The following is a 22,570-nucleotide window of genomic DNA, read 5'->3' as shown; positions in this document are numbered from 1 at the left end:
TGGCCCGAGCAGAGTGCACTGACAATTATTTGTTTCTTACCAAGATGAAAAAAAGCCTTTAGATTTAGAAGTGTTACATCATTTTTTTAAGCGTTCAACATGCTTATTTCGAGATTTTACAATCTTAATTTCAGAAATCTTGTCAAGTGAAATTATCTGTCCATGCAGCAAGATCATTCCCCTCAGATTTAGTGTTTTTTTGTGTGTCTTTTTTGCATTGTGGTAGTTGGTTAGTCAGGATGTTTGTATTATCGTGTGTTTTGGAGTCACTATTTGGAGTATTTATCTCTTTTTTCATCTTCATGTCTCCTTTGCAGCTGAATACATAAAAAATGAGCAAGTGCTTTAACCAACCAGTAAATCAAAATTGTAAGCTAGTAAATAATCAGCGGATCAATGAACAACTGATCTGAATAATTTGGCCTGAGATTAGAACTTTATCAGTTCAACAAACAAAATCAACTCGTCAACTAAATTCAATTTGACTCAAAAGATATTTGATATTTAAATCCTGCATCGGCCTTCTCGGTTCGCTTCAGAGCATTTTTCATGCTTTCATCACATAACACAGTAGCACATCAAAAACATCAAGGGTATGACATTTAACTGTGACGTTATCATGAGATTTAAATGCACAGCGTAGGGAGGAGGAGGTCATGAGGTAAATCCCTGGAACAGCAAATGTTGTTTTTTTCCCCCTTTTTGATCTCCTGGCTGCAGTTTCTGGTTTCCCAAAGAGCTGCTGCAGTCAACTCTGCATCAAACATCTGGACATACAATTCTGATGAAACAGTTCGCTCGCCATTTCCTAGAAGATTGATATGCTGTGCTGCATCAATCCCACTCTGCTTCTGACGTTCTCATTTTGCTACCAGTGACAGGCAAACACCATCACTGCTGCAGCTACAATTGTTACTCATATACCAAAGGGGACAGGGTGCATTCAAACACGCTCTGTATATCTTGAACATTGTAATTCCAGTCACATCACACTGAAAACGGTGGAGCACCTTTGTCTGGGAATTTCAAGAGCTTCCTCTCGTGATAAGAATTCAAATCATGTTGGTTTGTGTTCACACGGGAGCTAATCAAAGATACTTTCTTATAAATTGTTTCCTGAGGCACAGGCAGCAATTTACTGCAGTATAATGACAATATGAATGATATGATATCATTCATGATTATGGTCGAAAGCACAATAACAGATAGATGACCAGCTGAGGGGGAATGCTATACACTGCAAAAAGGCCAACTTGTATTTTTTGTCCTAAAACAGTGATTTAAGTTGGCAAAACTTGGAAATATAAATTATTGACATTTATTTAAGTTTGTGAGTTGTTGTTGCTTATATCTTTAAGTTGGGGTTCACAACAAGGGACAATAGTTCTGCTAACTCTTATTTCTTTGTTGTGAAATGTGAAATTTGGTCATTAGCGAAAGCTAGCGGCTAACTGATGCTAGCGGCTAACTGATGCTAGCGGTGCTGCTTGTTACAGCTACAAGAGTAGCCATTAGCGTATGAATGCTAATTCAAAATTGTGGTCGCAACATTAGCTGACATTTCATAGCGCCGTTACAATCGTGCCAATTCAGCACATTGCAGAAGTTAGCAGAAGTAAGGATTAAGTTATTACAATGTAAAATTATAAGTTAGTACAACTTACAGTTGAGTTGACAAAAATCTGAATTCAGAGTTGAGCAAACTCAAAAACAAAACTTAAAATATTTAATTGTCCAACTTAAAATTTTATCGAAGTTTGTTGCCTTGAAATTTTGAGTTCACCCAACTCTTCTTTTTCTGCTGTGTATAAATGTAGTAACAGGGGGGGAAATCCTCAAGAGAAGCTAAGAGTCTTTGTTGGTCTGTGTAGCTTAAATTACACCAGTAATGCATAAATGCCCCATCCATTTGTTGCCATTGAAAACCAATATCTCCCTTGAATGCCTTCAGGAAAGCAAAGATAAAGGTCACTACCTGCGGAAATTGGGGGTAAACAATGGATCACTTAAGGTTAAAAGAAGCACAAATTGAGTGATTTGTTTGTATTTTACTGGTGATGATTTCTCAGTTATGTTCTTCTGCTGTGGTTTAGCTCTACTCAGCCTGAGAGGGAAAAGTTTGATTTCAATAAACACATCAGTGGGGGTGATAGACTTCTTTGTGTGCTTTTATCCTGCAGGGTCAGCTGCAGATGATCATCACTGCAGCAGCAGCAGCAACAGCAGGAAATTCATTCATTTAGATATGAGCCAGCATGAAGCTCGTCTTTCCTTTATTCCTTTTCCTTCATTTAGAGGCAGCAGCAGTAGCAATCACAGCAGTAGCTGCAACTCGTGTGGTATAGAGATATCGCCCATTACTTGTCAGTCTTATAGATAGAAAATTAGGTTGCATGAATACATTCTTTATTCAAAACCATGGTTACATGACAGAGAACATCTCACCAGCTATTAATGTACATGAATATAAAAGGCTTCCTGGTAAAATAAAAAAATAAAAAAAATAGTTTTTCATTATCATTTCATTCATTTTATTTTCTATTCACATGTAAAATTCCTGTTTCTTTGGAGGACATGGTGAGACATTCATGCTACAGAAGCTTTTAGCCACTCAACAGCAGCTGATGAGTGGCTGCATGTAAGGAAAGATTTAGCATTTCTGGGAAAAACACTCAATAGTTTTCCTTCCAAGAAGGAAATGGGACCACTCTTGTATTTTTACACAAAGATAGAAAAGGGATAGGCTACCATTAGTGGATATATGTGTATGTTATGTATGTTTTAATATCACTCTGTAGTTTTGCAGCTGGTTCCTTGAGTATTTGAGTTTTTGTCGAAGGAGTCTGGTGGATTTGAAAAGAGCATTATGTACTGCTGTGCAAAATGTATCTTGCAACTGAAAAAGCACCACCTAAAAATGTTTTGATCTGTTTAAATGTAAGTTATATTAAAACACTACATTGTTGCCAAACAGCACCTTACGACAGGGAATTTAAGAATTTTATCTAAGCTTTCTTCAAAGCCACCAGACTCCATTGACAAAACAGCAATTTTAAAACACAGGAGTGGTTGGTTTTACCCTGCTGCTGCCCTATTGGGTGAAAAAAAGAGTTTTTAAGAGTTTAACATGCTTATTTCTAGATTTAACAATCTTAATTTAAAACTAGAAAAATTCCTCTGGGGAAATTCTGAAAGGGCCACGGGGGCTACTGCCGGTGTGTGTACACTATGATGAGATTCTTCAGAGATTTCAAACTATGCCCTTTAACCTCAAAGTGTGTGTGTGTGTGTGTGTGTGTGTGTGTGTGTGTGTGTGTGTGTGTGTGTGTGTGTGTGTGAAACGTGTATCTGGAGGAGTTTTATTTCCGTCTTGTTTGAAATTATGTAGTTTCGGTTCGGTTTTAGCTGAATGTTAAACGGAAACCAGAAGATGTCACCTTTAAATGAAGGCTCATTCATGAATTTTGGCATTGTAGTCTAATAACTTCTGTTATAAGCTTTGACTCAAAAAAAAATATTTTTGATTTAGCCCTCCCCTAACCCTGGCAGTTGGGTTTTAAGAAGTCAAATTCACTTTTATCTCAACAAAAATTGTCTTTCCCTGTCCATAATTTGATTGGATGATGTAGGAATATTAATTTGTGGCTGTTTCGACAGCAGCCTCGCCTCATTTTTCTTCCAGCTCATTTTGTTGTTATGGCACCAGCTTCATTCAGGCAGCCGAAAACACTTATGTTTGGCCTCACACTCAACTCCAAACCAAATGTGGCTTTACTCCATGTGCGAGTGTGTCATCATCGAGTAATTGCTGTAACTGTAAAAAATATTCTGTGGCTGCAGAGCAGTGAGAAGATTTAATCCTGTGGTTATTATGCACAAACTCCAAGCAGAAAATCAATTTCACACTTGTAGTCAAATGTTTGGAAACATCAAATCAATGTGATAATTCAGCATAATTGGTTATAAATGACCAGTGAAGGTGTGTGATCACACACACACCTTCACATCCTTGTAACCCCACTTTTCACCATAAACAAAAAATGTATGTTTTGTATGTTTCTGCAAAGCACAGATACGTTGATATAGAACTTTTCAGTACCCTTTAACATTGGGTTGTAAAGTCAATTTTAAATTACTTTGAGGTGAATTATGGGATTCTGGAGAAAGATACTTGATTGGGTCTCATTCCCAGGTAGTTAAATACTGCCTGATTTTTGAAGGCCAACTCGGAAGTAGCATCACCATGGGGTCTTTTGAGAATTCGTCTATGGCAGCGGTTCCCAAATTTTTTTAGCCGCACACCCCCAATCCCCCACACCTTAGAAAAAAAAAAAATGCAATAAGATTTTTTACAGCCATATTAAAGGCGCCATGTTTAATCGTGCTCAAATGACCAGAACACACATATAATTAAATAATCACGATCATAACAATGAGTCTCGCATTTGAATTCTTCTGAAACACAGTTTCAATATAATGCAACAAAGTTATGCGCAAACTTCCACTTTTAAGAGCAAAGAGGATGATGACAGGCTGAGGATCAGAGGCAGAAAGCAGATAAACTGGGGGAAATGTTATAATAAATTTGAGTCACATTGAAGAAAAATTGCAGCAAATTATAGATTGTTTCCTTGTAAGGTTAAAAAAAAGTAGATTTAGCAGCGTGCTTGTGCCCGGGAAGACACGCCCAGGCGTTGCGTATGGACAGGAACATTTGACTTAAATAACCTTGCACACAGAGACAAAATCCAGAGAGGAAACAGGCTTCATTGGACTTGGGGACACCTTTTTTCAGCAGCCTTGAAATTGACAAAGTTCTCCTCCGCTGTACCTAGGCAGTGTATTCTGATGTTTGATTATAAAGAAAACTAAAAGAAACTTCGACTTGGTCTTTAATCCACTTTTCTCACTCAGAGATGTGGTAAATTTACACTACAGGATTAAAAAATTCACACTTTTTTCTAACACAAATGTGACTGTGATAGACAGGAGATGGAGGCTCTCTATCATACATTTCAGTGCTGATAAAAGGAGGGATGGCAGGATGGGTGGAGCAGGCAGCTACATGGAAACACTGAGCAGCCCCATCCAACAACTTGCCAAGTCAGACCAGATTACACTTTATACAGGGAGAAAATCTTGTCACCCCAGCTCAAGGAAAGAGCTCTCAACTCAGCTCTCTCTCTCTCTTTTTTTTTTTTCCTATTTTTGCTGGTTCCACCCTCATGCTGCGCCTCCATTTCACTTCCCACACATGTTTTCTCGTATGACATCTGCTGCATTTACACCTGCTGATAAGCAAGCAGAGTTGGATGAATGCTTCTTTTTTTTTTTTTTGTTCTTTTTTTAAAATGTTACGTGAATGTCACCGGAGCAGCAGTGCGGCAAAAGTCTACATCTGAACAGGAGGAATTACTTAAAGCAGCTAATTTAAATGCAAATGACTCTCTAGTGTTTATAGTGTTTATGGTTACAGTTACAGGCTTTCTGTGATACAAAAGAAGCACAAGAGTACAAAGCTTAGAATGGCTCAATTTGCATTTCACAAGTAACAGAAGAGGAGACAAGACAGATTTAGGGAATCATTTCATTCAGGTTGACGCTTTCGTCTCTGTTATTTTCTAAGAGCCATAGATGCCTTGAATATCAGAGGCACAATGTGAAAGATATCTCTGGTTTTTCAAGCGATGCCAGCATATTAGAGATGTGTGATGACACTCAATCAATGCCTTGTACGTGAAGAATGTTATTAGGATGATTAATGAGCCAGTTTCTCTGATGTTTCACTGTAATTATCAGCTCTAGTTTATGTCTTTTGAATCGTGTTGTACATATCACACTGTTGTGAAGACATTAGCAGGCTTGTTGACGGAAGTAAGGGCTGTAAAGTTGTATTTAACCTTGTGGATCTCATTCGAACACATTCACAGCTTAATTTTGCAATTTATCGCCACTTATTTCTTTTAAAAAAGACCGAAAAATTCCAAAAAAAGATATAAAATGACTGAAAAAAAACATTAGATTACTTAAAAAAAGACACAAAATTATTTTTAAAAAGACGAAATGACCAAAAAGACACAGAATTACCAAAAAAAGGCACAAAATTATTTTAAAAAGACGATGATGACACTCAATCAATGCCTTGTACGTGAAGTATGTTATTAGGATGATTAATGAGCCAGTTTCTCTGATGTTTCACTGTAATTATCAGCTCTAGTTTATGTCTTTTGAATCCTGTTGTACACATCACACTGTTGTGAAGACATTAGCAGGCTAGTTGACGGAAGTAAGAGTTATAAAGTTGTAATTAACCCTCTGAAATCTTTGGCTATTATGTCCGTTAAAAAAATCTGTTAAAAAATCTCTACCATGCCATGTTGGTATCAGTTCTTTCAGCGTTACCTCACCTATATGTCCTAATAATTAATTTTTAACTTTGACTTACTTGATCAAAATTTTGAACCCAAAAGAAACAAAGGAAAACATAAAATCTGACCTTGAAAATTATGTTTCACACACAAAAATGTACATGTTGCAAATATGAACACAGGTTGCATATAAAACATATAACAGGTAAATGAGGATAATATCTAGTTGTGTATTTGTATGCTAAATATATTTGACATTATCTCCGGTTTTACTTGGCTGAATATCATCAAAAAAAATCTGGCATGGAGTTTCAAGCCAGAACTTTAGAGAGAAGCTGATGGAGAGACTCAATGTTGCTTCATTTTTATGTCTTCACGTCATAAAGAAGTGATGTGTCGGTGCTTTCATGAACTCTAGAGGGTTAACCTTGTGGATCTCATTCGAACACATTCACAGCTTAATTTTGCAATTTATCGCCACTTATTTCTTGGCTCCGAACATCTGCAACAGCATGACAATGAGCTAAAAGTTTTACCCAGTCCACCCACTCTGCTGTAAAATTCAGTTTTTAAAATATCCACCTCTGCAAATCTGTTCAGCAGGGGTTTCACAAAGTCCATCTCAATTTCAAACATTCATTTTTACCTTCCCTGTATGTCTTTTTGACTTGTTTTATCCTTTGTTAATGTGAAGCACTCTGAGACTTCTGTCTGCGAAAGGTGCTATAAAAATTAAGTTTACTTACTTACTTCCTTACTTACTTACTTCCCTGTTTGTCTTTTTGTCTCTATACACACTTCAGTTTGATGTCGGGTCTGGCTGCCTTGGACGCCAAGTGCTCCAGCCGCCTGGGCATCATGACCATCTCCTACTACCTGTGGACCACCTTTGTGGCGGTGGTAGTGGGCATCGTCATGGTGTACATCATCCACCCGGGTGGAGCTGCTCAGAAGGAGGACTCCGATGAGAGCAAGAAGCCGATGACCAGCTCTGCTGACGCTCTGCTGGACCTCATCCGGTAAGAGACTGTCACAAATCTGCTGTTACACACAATAGAGCAAATTACCTGGGGCCCGCTGGAGGCAGTATCAAAATGACCAAAAAAAGACACAAAATGACTAAAAAAAAAGATACAAAATGACAGGAAAAAAAACTAAATTACTTAAAAAAAAGACACAAAATGACCACAAAAAGACACAAAAATACAAAAAAGACACAAAATGACTGAAAAAACACTAAATTACTTAAAATAGACACAAAAATATTTTAAAGACACAAAATGACAAAAAAAGACTAAATTACTTAAAAAAGACACACAATCATTTAAAATAAGACACCAATTATTCAAAAAAAGACAGAAAATTACAAAAAAAGACACAAAATGACTGAAAAAACACTAAATTACTTAAAAAAGACACACAATTATTTAAAAAAAAGACACAAAATGACAGAAAAGAAACTAAATTACTTAAAGAAGAAACAAAATGACCAAAAAGACACAGAATTACCAAAAAAGACACAAAATTATTTTACAAAAAAGACACAAAATTACAAAAAAAGACAAAATTACAAAAAAGACACAAAATGACACAAAAATACTAAATTACCTAAAAGGAGAGGAATGCCAGAAGTTATCAGAGGAAAGGAGGCAAAGCTCACTTATTCGTCAGCTAAGGGAAATGTTGACTGCGGCATCTAATAACAAATTTTCTAGTGTAATGATAATAATATTTTTAATAGCAAATAGTAAAAACAGTTATTGCTTTTTTTCTTAGCTCAGAGGTAATTGGCATCACCCTTATAGAGGAGAAGTCGGGGTTCGTACGGGTGCTTGAAATCCTTGGAAATGCTCAAATTTAAATGTTGTATTTTCAAGGTTTAAAAAGTGGATAAAGTGCTTGTAAATGCTTGAAATTCTTACTGTATTTCTCTTGCAATCTGACTATATCCATCTATAGACTATAGATAATCACATGTTCAATGTAAAAAATAATGAGTAGCCTATCTGAAATGAAGACCGTTCCTCCTAAAAGTGTAACACCATCTCTGTTGGTATGGTTCAGTGAAATCTCCCCCTTTTAGTATGTAAGTACTCATCTAAAACATGCAATTTACAACAGGTGTAAGACACTAGAAAAGCTTGAAAATTTACTTCGAAAGTCCTTGAAAAATGGTTGAATTTGAAAGTGTACGAACCCTGAGAAGTGAAAGTCAGTCAGAAGAGAAAAGTATTGTAATGAGTATGGACTCATGATTAAAGCTTTGAATCCCATATTGGCAAAGGAACCAAGACAGCGTTTCTTCCACCTGGGAAATGTGGCCAAAGTAAAGCGGCTTATAAAGAAGCAGGGTGCAGAATGTATTCATGCTTTCATTACAGGTTGAACTATTACAATGCCCCTTTGCACTGGCCTCCTCAAAAAGTGAATAGAAACCTTCAGCTAGTTCAGGACTCTGCTGCCAGACTTTTAATAGACAAAAAAGGAGAGTCCATCACTTCTACCCTTCACTGGCTCCCCGTCTCTTTAGAATTAACTCTAAGGTCTTTATACTTAAATACAAAGCTGTCAATTTATAGCACTTTCTTTTATTTCATATTTTTTATTTCCCAAGAGCCTTTGGGTCCTCTGATGGCCTTTTTACTGTTTCCACAAAATGAGTGAGGAAACAGCTTTAACTACGCTCTAACACTCTGCCCGGCAACAGTAGATATTTACGCTCTGTTCACATTTTTTAAAAATTAACAAAAGCCCTTTTTATTCAGGCAAGTATTAGATTAATGTACTTTCTTTTTTATCTTTTTTTATACATTTTATTTCTCTGTCTTTTTTATTGGGTATTTTATTATATAAATGTTTAGTTTTTTTTATTGTTTTATTTTGAAAGCCATACTGTAAAGAACTCTGAGCTGCATGTTTTATATGAAGGGTGCTTTACAATTAAAATTTGTATTATTATTATTATTATAAAATATTGTATAAGTATTTTTAAAAAGTTAATGTAGGGTATTAAATGTGCATTACAGATAAAAAATATTATTTTATTATAAAATATTGTATAAATATTTTAAAAAAGTTAATGTAGGGTATTGAAGGTGCATTACAAAAAAGTATTATTATTATTATTATAAAATATTGTATAAGTATTTAAAAAAAAGTTAATGTAGGGTATTAAAGGTGCATTACAAATAAAATTAATGTCATTATTATTATAAAATATTGCATAAGTATTTAAAAAAAAGTTAATGTAAAGGTGCATTACAAATAACAATATTATTATTATAAAATACTGGATTAAGAATTCAAAAAATATATATGTAGTGTTTAAAATTATTTGGAAACCACTGTTTTTTATTATGGAACCATAAAATAAATCTGAAGGTATTTAAAGATGATTAATGGTATTTATTATTATGTAGCTTGTATATTTATTATTTTTTATTATTATTATTAAAATACAAGATAATACGCATCAGTCATGGGGCAATGATTTCACCAACATGAGGTCATTTTAATAAAAAATAACAAGAAACATCCATAAGAATAAGAACTCATTAGAGAACCACTGAAATTCAAATATTACTCATGTACTTGGTTTGGATTATGTGAATGTGTAAATGGAGATCGACTTCAGCACAAATGAAAGCAGACTAAAGGGGAAACTGTGCTGTAATCACTTAGAGTACCGGTAAATTAAATTTTCCGCTCATGACGCCGGAGAGGTGTGAAAGAGAGCGATGAGTTGCTCTGTCAGCAGTTTAATTATAGAGCAGATAATGCAAGCACAGCATCGTTATTTAAAGCTGTTGAATGAAACAGTAGCAGTGATGATATGTGAAGCGCTGCGTGCTGTTTCACAAGGACCGAAGCAGCAGAAACGCTTGAGGTAAGAGCGCAAAGCCCCAAGTCTCGTGTGCCAGTGGGTTATTGTGCTAAGCTAATTAGCGCTGCTGAAGGATGGAGTGGGTGTGTACGAGGTGAACCTGGGTCAGCCGAGCAGTGAGAAACATGACGGTGAGAGCCGCTGTGTCAGTGTCACAGTCGGTCAGTGGGATAAAATCTACCAACTGCTGAGCTGTCGACTCCACCGGCACAATGTTTCAATTATTGATGCTGTTTTATCGAATGCACAATGAACAACCAACAGTGTTTTAATTTGAAAACGTATTTAATTTATTTTTCTTTTCATTCTCTGTTGATTTTGGTAGGGTTTTTTTTATTATTTTAATTTTAATTCAAATGAGTCCCTTTCAGTCAGGATGTAAACTGGCCATTATTTTTGTTTTTTATTTATTTTATTTTATTCTTTATTTTATTTATTTATTTGTATTATTTATGTTTTGCTATCTACATTTATTTAATTATTTATTTATTTTTATCCTTTCAGTATTATTACCTAAATATTATTTTCATTACTTTAAAATAATTTGGAAACCACTGTTTTTTTTATTATGGGACCATAAAATAAATCTGAGGCCATTATTTTTATTTTTATTTTTATGTTTATTTTATTCTATAATTTATCTATTGCTATCTACATTTATTTAATTATTTAATTAATTATTATTATTAATACCTAATTATTATTTTCATTCATTTTCATTACTTTAAAATTATTTGGAAACCACTGTTTTTTTTTTATTATGGGACCATAAAATAAATCTGAGGGTATTTAAAGATGATTAATGTTTTTTTTATTATTATGTAGATTGTAGATTGTAGATGTATGCTTTATTTATGATTTATGTTGGATGTTGTTTATTAAAACCTCAAACAAAAAAAAAGGGATGTAAACTGGCCAAGTCCGTGAAATCCAACTATGTACTCATAATGTGGCAGAGGTGAAGCTCCATGCTTCACGGCCTGTGTGTGTGTGTGTGTGTGTGTGGGTGTGTGTATGTTTGACGGAGCACAGCTGTGCTTTGGATTTATCTCGCAAAGCTTCTTTACAGCCTTCATCTATCATGCAGCCATACTATATCGGTCCCTCACAAATGGGCCTAACTGCCCGCAGTCATGTGTGTGTTAGTGTTTGTGATAAGTATGCATAATGAGCACAGGATGCATGAGTATACTTGGATGTATTAGGGGCACTAAGGTCAGCTCACTTTATTAGCCTGCTTTGCTGTGTTTCAGGCTGCTGAGTGGTTAAGTGGTTAAATCCATGTAGAATACACAGAATCAGTCGTGCATGTCTTTGCCATATGTCTTTTGAGTCACTCTATTGAATGCACAAGCTGTAAAACACAATATGCATCTTAATCTCTCTGTGAAATGTGTTTGGATTTGATTGGGATTTGAGCTCTGTTGATGTGGGATTTACAGAGTGCTAATGCTGATTCTGTTGTGATTGACTTCCCTGTGTAAAGAATGCTAAATCATGTATCTTATTCAAAAGGCAGCATCACAAACAAAAGGTGCTTGCACTCCAAGGACAGATGGAGAGTCCTTTGTAATTCTAAAATAATTGATCTACTGTTGTAGACAAAGAGTTGCATCAACATGGGAGTCAATGTCAAATTAATAGTTGCAGCATCTGGAGGCTGGTCAGAATGCACCAGGGCAACAGACAGACAGACAGACAGACAGACAGACAGACAGACAGACTCATGCTATTATTGTAAATGTGTCCCACTGTTTCCTTCACTTCAATTGTTGGTATTAAATTAGTTTAAAACCAAATACAAATAGCTGTAATTTTGTGTTGATTATGGCGACCCCTGTGGACAAAAGTGATATTCAATATTAAATTAAGAAGTTGTTGTAGTTGCTATAAAAGTTAAAGTTTTGAGATTAAGAGCAATGATTTCTGCACAATTGGTCAAATGCTCCGTCATATAATATAAGTACATATTGGAGTCGCATCTGGTTCAACAAAGTATAATATATAACATGTTAACACAGCATAACAATGTGAAAATTTAAAAATGCACCTCTCTATGTGGTCTGAAATGAAAACATGACTAACATGACTTATCACAGCTTCATTAGATTCCCCAACAATTAAAAAAGCTTCACAGTTTTGTTTGAATCATATTTTTAATTTTAAGGAAGCTGCATTTTATTTTCTGTGTAATTCGTATTATAAAACTTCAAATGTTTTTTATTTTCTTATTTGAAGCGTTTTATTATCTGAATTATGCTATATTCTTCACCATGATGTTTTACTATATTGTTATATTGGTCACAGTTTTTTTTCCCAACAACATATCAAAGAAGAGCTTTATGGTGCGTCATTTAGGGTTGTGTATCTTGCTCAAGGACACTTCAATATATTGCCCTGAGCAACAGCTGCAAAAATAACTTGATTTTCTACATAATAGACAATCAAGTTATTTTTGTCTGCTTGTTTGTAAAAGGATCACTCCAACCTCCACCTCTCTCTGACACCCATACAGCAGGTGGATGCATTGTAAACCCTTCTGTAAACCTCCAGTCCTTAAAGAGACAGTGCACCCATAAAATAAAATACGTATATTTTGGAACCTGGTCTCACAGGATTCCGTGAAATAGCCACGGATTCGCTTAGCTCAAAATCCGTGGAATAGCCACGGAATCACTCAAATTTCCGTGAAACTGACACGGATTTCGCTACAATGCAAGTTAATGACAGTCATATCCCGTGGCTATTCCATGGATATTTGTTCCTATTGGTTTGTTCCAAGTCACGTGACTTTCAAGGTCCCGGCGGTAAGAACAAAAAATATGGCGGACAGTTCTCTCATTTTTAGTGAAAAAAAATCAATATTTTGACTTAGTTTCTGCATAAAAATGGATTTTGATTAAATTTCTAGTACATTTCTAAATATATGTTTTATTTTCTAAATATTCACTCAGTGAATGTACATAATCACTTTGTATGTTGGAATAGCCACGGGATATGACTGCCATTAACTTGCATTGTAGCGAAATCCGTGTCAGTTTCACGGAAATTTGAGTGATTCCGTGGCTATTCCACGGATTCCTGTGAGACCATGTTGATATTTTTGCCTCTTACACGTAGTGATATTTATCAATCTACATTATTTTGGTGTGAGTTGTCGAGATATTGGCCACAGAGATGTCTGGAACATATATCCAATTGAAAACTGTACAAAAATAACTTATTTTATGTTTAAACTGATCAACTTTTGTTTTTGGAGTTCTGTTTAAATTGATGTTTTGCACAGCGTCCCAACTTTTATGGAATTAGGGTTGTATGACTTTCCCTCTGGATAAATAAAGTAAATATCCGTCTATATGGCACTTGGCTTGTGGTGCTCAAAGCGTGAAAAAAATACATTTGAAAATGTCATTGTCTCTTTCCAGAAATCATGACCCAGTTACTCAGTTATAATTCACAGACCTTACTGGGAGCAGTTTCATGTAGGAACTATCCAAGAAATAAAAAAGTTCCTTTGTGTGCAGTCTCAGTTGTGTGTGCAAGGTAAATCTGGTTAGGTCTAGGCAACAGTAAATGATGGTTTCGAAAATATTTTTCGCTTGAAGCCTAATGGACAGTCTTAGTGCATGAGAAGGTTTTTAGGAGACCAGGTCGGCTGCAAACTGGAGGTGTGAATCAGCAGAGACCCCACGATATGATTTTATCCCCATACTTTAGTCATGATATGATATATTATTGCAATTTTAAGCATTTTGCGAGACAATATATTGCGATTTAACTGTTCAACTGTATTTTATGTCCAAAATGTTTTATTAAATCAAGAATTTTTTTGTCAAAGAGAAAATTCTCAGTCTATTGATCTCACATCAGTCTTTTTATTTCTCCACAATGAGAGTTAACCTGTGGGAATCCAGAGAGCCTGTTTTCATTGAGATAGCATGACCAATTGAAAATCACTATGAAACAGTAAAAAATGTGCAGCGTTATTTCGACAACTTCCCGACACAAGATTGGCAGATTGGCAGGAATCTATATGCACACATGGTGCATATAGATTCCTTAGATCAGGGGTCTCAAACTCAAATTACCTGGGGGCCACTGGAGGCAGTATCAAAATGACCATAAAAAGACACAAAATGACCCAAAAATACACAAAATTATTAGAAAAAGACACAAAATGACCAAAAGAAAGACACAAAATTACATTACATAACATTTCCACTTCTTCTGTTAACAACAACATGGTAGATAATAAACGGTCCGATAGCAGCTGCCTTTCTTTTTGTTAACGTCGTCATAGAAACAAGTGAAGCAAAGCTCCAGCTTGTGCAATAAAGGGACCTTCCACACACAACACGGTGAAGAGACGTTCATATAAAACTCACATTAAACTTTCATATCAAGGTGGGGGCCACAAAATATCGTCACAAGGGCCGCAGTTGGCCCGCGGGCCACAAGTTTGAGATCCAGGCCTTAGATCTTCTAGTTTCATATGATACCAGACCAGTATATCCAGTATATTCCTAAAACAATACGGCCTGAAAAAAAAGCATGGAAAATACTGACGCTCGGAACGCTAAATATTAATACTTGGCGGCCATGAATCGATGTAATATTGCCACGCACAATATCGCGATACTATGCTGTATCAATATTCTCTACTACCTCTACTGCAGACCCATACAAGATGACATCAAACAAAATTTAATCTCAGCTCTGTTAACCCTCTTGAGTCCATCTATTTATTGAAAATACACATGTTTATTTACAGTAATAACTTTTTTTATGTATGATATGTAGACAAGCTGAGAAAGACAGTTGAAAGTTCAAGTGTGACATTTATGTTTCTAGACCATTTTTAAAATGTGAATTTTCTTTCTACAATGAAAACTTACTATTTTTAATTTACATGCAAATAGATGTTTTTTAGTTTTATTATTTATTATTTTTTTCTTCTGTTCCATAGACACCTGTGTCTTTTGTTTGTATTTTGCGTTCCTGGCAGCTTCATACTTTGTTTATTAAAATAAAATGAAAAATCTGACCAAGTTTGTGTGGAGAAAAAGGAGCCATGCATGTGATGTAAGGACAGACTGAAAGATGCTGAACAGAGACAGAAATTAATGCATAGGAAGTTGACAAATTTGAACCAAAATCTTCTGGACTTCATATTTCGAGAAAAAAGTTGCAAATTCACTAGATTAAAGTGGCAAATATACAAGAAAAAAAGTCGCAGATTCAAGAAATTTAAAGTGGCAAATCTGCGTGAAAAAAGTCACATATTTACAAGAAAAAAGTGAAAAAAAGCAACTTTTTTTCTTGCAGATTCACCACTTTAAATCTCATAAATCTGCACATTTTTTTCTCTTAGATTTGCAACTTTAATCTCGTAAATTGATTTCTCAAAATATTACCCCCCTCCAGGTCCATATGTTGTTGTTTTTTACACATTCTGGCAGTTTGTAATATCCTCCAATATTCTCTAGGGTTGAAATTTGGAATTTGCAAGTATTTCAATGAGTGCTCTATTAAGGGTTGCTAGGCATACCACTTCTCCTTTTCCATGTTTCCCTACTCCAGCTGCTTCAGGTTTCAACCCATTTGCTGCAGTTCCTCTTGACAGACAAGGAGCTCACTATGCTCTGCTATTGATTGGATTTTTTTTTCAAGTATAAATATCCTGTTTAATATCTGAGCAGCTTTTACTGAGGAAAACAATGAAGACTGTGATGATTAGAGCCAAAATCAATGCAAAAGAATACATTGATCGCTGCCTTGAACTATTCATGCAGCTTACTCGTTAATAAACTACCTGCAGATTAAAGCTGCCATCTCTCATTGATTTATACATATTACATTGTTGCTAGTAACAAAAGGAGGATAAATAGAAAGACAGAGAGATAGAAAGAGATACTGTAAAACATATTTCTTGACATTGAATGATGAGTCAATATCAACATAAGGTGCCTTTGAGACTTCCCTGTTTCGAAAAAAGTTCAGATTTTCCATTTAATTTCATAGTTATTGTATTGAATTAAGTAGAGGTTTTGCTGTTAGAAATGCATGTTGGTCAAGCTCCCACACTTTTTTTATTAACTATAGACAGACAATGTAGCCTGGGTATACCCAGACTGCCTTGCGCGCTCGAATTTAATTTCGAACCTCCAGGCGGTCTGGCAACTAGGAAGGAATCTTAGCCCTGTTTTAGGGATCCAATCACAGAGCGGTGAGGGACGGTGAGACGATGACGCGTACTACTCGGCACTTGGAAGCTTTCCGGATCCAACATGGCTGCTGCAGACGCGAAACTCTCTTTAGCTGTAGATGGTGTTTTAAATAGTTTAGAGCGAAAGTTGAAAGGCGAAAGGTCTCTCGGCAGCTCCGCTGTCCCCCGGCTCATAGCGAGATCACCGGTAGCGGAGCTATGTCCCCCGGCGGTGAGCGGCGGTGAGCGACGGTCTCACCGGCTCGACGCAACGAGCGGCCGAGACCGTCGCTCACCGCTGGTGATCTGGCTCCGAATCGGGGGACAGCGGAGCCCCCAGAGACCCGCAGCAGCTTGTTTATTGCCCATAAAATCAGTGGATGTGTGTGGCTGAATGACATGAGGGGGAATAAAGCGTGAAAATAAATAATCTTGCAGAAAGCGAGAACTGGAGAAGCAAAGCTATATATAGCTATATATATAACTGATCTGATTGGCTAAGAGCTACCTACAGACGCTTTGATAGACATTCTAAACGCCCAATAAACGGCTCTGGAGGATCGTAAACCACACCTCCTCTACGGAGAAATGCATTGAACGTGTCCAGACCTAATCTCCAATGAGATTTGGTCTGTTGTTAGCCAGGCTACAGACAATGTACATGCAAACAGCAAAATATGTCCACTCTGTCATGACAAGGTGGACATATTGGGCCAATTTTAGCATTTAATTTAGCATGGATGGACCCTCAGTTAGTAACATGACTCAGTTAGCAAGTTAACTGTTTACTGTTTAGAAAATATATTTCAGATATCAGAAAGGTTTTCATCTTACCTGATACTTCACTATGACAAGATGGACATGTTAAGCTTGACAACATTCAGCTACACACATATTGTGATGAAAATCACTAAATATAAGCATAAATGCTTATTTTTGCAACTAGCCACTGTTTCAGCCTCCATTAAAGAACGACAAATTGGCGGGAAAAGTGTCACTGAGAGCGTCAGAGGGTTTCTTAAAGGGGCAGTAACCCCATAATGACAGGGTGGACTGCAATTTCAGGGACACATGAAACATGTTTGAAATGATTATGAAAATAAAATATATATGATTAAAATGACTCATTTCATCAAATCACTTGTTGCGGACAATATAACCACTAATTACACACACTGTAGTAGGCGGAACAGTGTGTGGGACATGCTGCCAAAGTCACGTACATCCAATTAAAAAAACAGTATAAAATGAAGGAAAACACATTTTAGGAGACTTTTCATTGTACTGATATGTGTGTAAATGTTTGGCCATTTATAATAAGACCTCAGAGTTTCATTATTTTGCTCCATTTTAATGATAGATGTTTCATGACACCAAAGGCACTTTATAGTGATATTGACTCAGACCTGAACTTCAACAGCCATCTAAAGCTTATCACTAAATCTGCCTATTATCACCTGAAAAACATAGCTAGAATTACGGGTCTTCTGTCCAAACAAGACCTGGAAAAACTTATCCATGCATTTATTTTTAGTAGGTTGGATTACTGCAATGGCATCTTCACAGGTCTTAACAAAAAATCAATCAGGCAGCTGTAGCTGATCCAGAACGCTGCCGCCAGAGTCCCCACAAACACCAGGAAACTGGACCATATTACACCAGTCCTTAAATCACTACACTGGCTTCCTGTGAGTCAGAGGATAGATTTTAAAATCTTACTGCTGGTCTACAAAGCACTGGATGGTCTCGGACCAAATTACATGCTTGATCTGCTCCCTCTCTACGAAGCATCCAGACCCCTTAGGTCATCTGGAACTGGCTTGTTGCGTGTCCCAAAAACAAGAACTAAGCGGGGTGAGGCAGCTTTCAGTTATTCTGCTCCTCACCTGTGGAACAAACTACCTGTAGATCTGAGGTCTGCTCCTTTAAATCAGGACTGAAAACACTATTGTTTACTGCAGCATACTCTTAACTTTAACACTTATCTGCTCTACTCTACTGCCCTTACTTTTTAACTACACAATGTTTGACTTGTGCTTTTTATTATTTTATCTCTTTTTTTCTATCCTGCTGTATCTTATTTTATCCTATTTATATTTTTATTTCAATTTCCCTGTTTTAATTGACTGTTTTTACTGTTTTCAATTGTGTCTTGCTGTTTTTAATGTGTATGTAAAGCACTTTGAGTTACCTTGTGTTGAATTGTGCTATACAAATAAACTTGCCTTGCCTTGATATTGAACCTGATGTTTTTATCCACTGTAACCTCGCATTGTAGATGTCTATATGATTGTGAAGGGCATCTGCCATCCACTGAAGGATTTAAACATTTTTTTCACATTTCTCTTCCACAGCAACATGTTTCCAGCCAACCTGGTTCAAGCCACTTTTCAACAGGTAAGTAAAAGTGTTGAAAGTGAAGAAAAAAGGAAAAAAAGATGTTGAAAACACAAACAAACAAACAGCACCAACAGTTTGGAAGTGAGGGTCACGCCTCCAGTTTGTTTATTTACTGAATTTTTTCTTATTTCCTCTTCCATCAAGATATTCTTTATTGTAAATAACCTGAATGTTATCAGCTGGGGAAATAAGTTCAAAAAGAAAAAAATTCTCAAACAGAGATTGTAGAAAAACAAATTGTCGACTGCAGTAAAAGTTTGACCACTAACTGGACTTGAGACGACTTGAACGTTACTTTTTATTGCATAGTTATATCCTGTCTGGTATGTGTTGTGTTGTGTCTGTGTGCTGTCTCCTCTATTTATATCTTACCCATGTACTTGCTGTCTTTTATACTTGTATTTATTTTTATTTTTTTAGGGACTACAGATGCAAACTAGCAGCTTTGCTATAATCCGGCATATTTACAAAAGACAGAAAAATGACCAAAAAAGACACAAAAAGAGACAAAAAGACTAGAAAAAAGAGACAAAATGACCAAAAAAAGACACAACAACAGACACAAAATGACCAAATAAGACACAAGAAAAGACACAAAATGACCAAATAAGACACAAGAAAAGACACAAAATGACTAGAAAAAAGACACAAAATGACTAGAATAAAAGACACAAAATGACCAAAAAAGACACAACAACAGACAGAAAATGACCAAAAAAGACACAAAATGACTAGAAAAAAAGACAGAAAATGACCAAAAAAGACACAACAACAGACAGAAAATGACAAAAAAAGACACAAAATGACAAAAAAAGACACAAAAAGACACAGAATAGCTACAAAAAAGACACAACAACAGGCACAAAATGACCAAAAAAGACATGAAAAGGATTCAAAAATGGAAAAAAATTATCCAAGACTCCATAGAGTTAATGTGCACTGTCCCTATCCAAAAATAAAGTATTCAAAGTATTCAAAGTCATTGTCCTTTCGATCTTCAAAGTAAAATCTTAAACCCTCTGATATGATTGTTGTTACTGGTGGTTTAAGGGGCTCTGTTTTTATTTCCAGTATCGAACACAGAGAGTCCCAGAGCTCATTCCCAAGCCGACGGTGGCCCAGCTGCTGGATGAGACCACCACACGCAGAGTTTACATCTACGGCATCCAGGATGATAACGGAACAGACGTCCAGAACTTCTCCCTGGATCTCACGCCGCCACCTGACGTCATCATGAAGACGTCACCTGGGACCAGCGAAGGCATGAACGTGCTGGGGATCGTAATCTTTTCAGCCACAATGGGTGAGTGGTTGGCATGGATCCTGCACACACAACTTCACATCTATATATATATATATATATATATATATATATATATACAGTACAGGCCAAAAGTTTGGACACACCTTCTCATTCAATGCGTTTCCTTTATTTTCATGACTATTGACAATGTAAATTCATCAAAACTATTAATGAACACATGTGGAATTATGTACTTAACAAAAAAGTGTGAAATAACTGAAAACATGTCTTATATTCTAGTAAGCAAAGGGTGGTTACTTTGAGGAATCTAAAATACAAGACATGTTTTCAGTTATTTCACACTTTTTTTGTTAACTACATAATTCCGTATGTGTTCATTCATAGTTTTGATGCATTCAGTGAGAATCTACAATGTAAATAGTCATGAAAATAAAGAAAAACACATTGAATGAGAAGGTGTGTCCAAACTTTTGGCCTGTACTGTATATATATATAAACTAAGGAAATGTTCACTATAATTTTTGTTAGTTTTGTAACCACACAATACAGTTTCAGTTAGTTATCGTTTTTTTTAAAAACTCTCGTTTTTATTTTTATTTCATTTAACGAAAATGTTTCTTTAATTCTAGTTTTCGTTATTTTGTTAGTTTTCGTTAATTACAATAACCTTGGTATGGCATCCATATCTTATTCAATAATTTATCTCAGTTGTGCTCCTACAAGGGCAGAAAACAAAGAAATGACTCCATTTACTCTGTTGAATCAATCAATCAATCAATCAATCAATCAATCAATTCATGTTGTTTTTTTTCTCCCATCCAGGAATAATGTTAGGAAGAATGGGACCCAATGGAAGCGCTTTGGTCAACTTCTGCCAGAGTGTGAATGAGGCAGTTTTGAAAATTGTTGCCATTGTCATCTGGTACGTAATCTCATGGAATTTTTAATTGATCTGTGTATTTTTAATTTTATCTCTGACTGTGTATCAGTATCACTGAACTGAAACACGGCAGAGCGCTCAGTTCTGCGGCTGTACGTCAATAAGCCAATGAGCTGAGAATTAAGTCGGATAAAGCTACAGTTTGCAAACTGAAAGTTGCAATAACAATTATAAAACACACAGAAATACAAGAGGATTAATTTGAGCAAAACTAGCTTACTGTATCAAACATTGTTAGCATGAATTACTAGGTTTCATTTGATCCAAAACTTATTTAAACACAAAACACATTTAAATATTTAAGATTACTGTGAAAACTAACCTCATGTCTCTTCAGGAGCTAAAACATAAAACATCCTTGACGTTAAATTTACAGTTTAATCTCACTTGTGTTAGTTTTATGATCGACAGGAAGTCTCTTCTCGTCCTTTCAAAATAAAAGTGTCCGTTATCAAAACAGGCTTTTGCATAGTACTGTATATATATCTTTTATTTTGCCCATGTATGCATGTTTTTATACATACTGGAGAATGTATAAAAACATCAATTAATTTATTAATTGATTGTTAACATTATAGACGCTCGAGTTGGCAGGTTTCTTCCAAACGCCCAACACTAATATCTGCATATAAATGCAAAATCTGTCGACAATAGGACAAGATCCTTTAGTAGTTAGGTTAGTTTTTTTTTCCTCACCAAACTTTTCATCTTGTGCCACCTCAGATTGGCAAAAAAAAATGTTGTTCAGATATTCATGGCTGACAATAATAAAGTTTGTTAATGTTAATAATAAAGTTAATAACATGACTTCATGACATCTGAGCCCGGCAGAGAACCATTTATGGCTTCTTATCGCATGGATGTAACTCGTGGCATTCCCATGAGTCTTGTGTGTTCATTCATTCATTCATTCGTTATCTTTAGCCGCTTATCTGAACTTCACAGACACATAGAGTCATACAATCATTCACACTCTCATTCACTCCTATGGGCAATTTAGAGACACCAATTAAACGAACCTGGTCTCACAGAAATCCGTGAAATAGCCACGGCTTTCGCTTAACTCAAAATCCGTGGAATAGCCACGGCTTTCGCTTAACTCAAAATCCGTGGAATAGCCACGGAATCGCTCACATTTCCGTGAAACTGACACGGATTTCGCTACAATGCAAGTTAAAGACAGTTAATAAGTTTTCCTATTGGTTTGTTCCAAGTCACGTGACTTTCAAGGTTCCGGCGGTCAGAACAAAAAACATGGCGGACAGTTCTCTCATTTTTAGTGAAAAAATTAATATTTTGACTGTGTTTCTGCATAAAAATGGATTTTGATCACATTTCTAGCGAGAAATATATGTTTTATTTTCTAAATATTCACTCAGTGAATGTACATAATCACTTTGTGGTGAAGATCTCGCCAGAAAAATATGACTGTCATTAACTTGCATTGTAGCGAAATCCGTGTCAGTTTCACGGAAATTTGAGCGATTCCGTGGCTATTCCACAGATTTTG

General features: G+C 35.9%; 1 protein-coding gene across 2 annotated transcripts in view; it reads left to right on the top strand.

The window, feature by feature from the left end:
* Window positions 1-22,570, top strand: part of slc1a7a (solute carrier family 1 member 7a) — a 63,322-nt gene that overhangs the window by 23,661 nt on the left and 17,091 nt on the right. For both annotated transcript variants that reach the window (XM_059345249.1, XM_059345248.1), the window contains exons 3-6: window positions 7,172-7,387; window positions 18,811-18,853; window positions 19,928-20,159; window positions 20,943-21,042. In XM_059345249.1, the coding sequence (XP_059201232.1) occupies window positions 7,172-7,387; window positions 18,811-18,853; window positions 19,928-20,159; window positions 20,943-21,042 (591 nt within the window). The remainder of the gene's footprint in view (window positions 1-7,171; window positions 7,388-18,810; window positions 18,854-19,927; window positions 20,160-20,942; window positions 21,043-22,570) is intronic.

The sequence above is a fragment of the Centropristis striata genome, chromosome 11 (assembly GCF_030273125.1).
Source record: "Centropristis striata isolate RG_2023a ecotype Rhode Island chromosome 11, C.striata_1.0, whole genome shotgun sequence".
In the NCBI taxonomy this organism is placed as follows: domain Eukaryota; kingdom Metazoa; phylum Chordata; class Actinopteri; order Perciformes; family Serranidae; genus Centropristis; species Centropristis striata.
The sequence above is the reverse complement of the archived record's forward strand: the minus strand, read 5'-3'. Positions and strand labels throughout refer to the sequence as shown.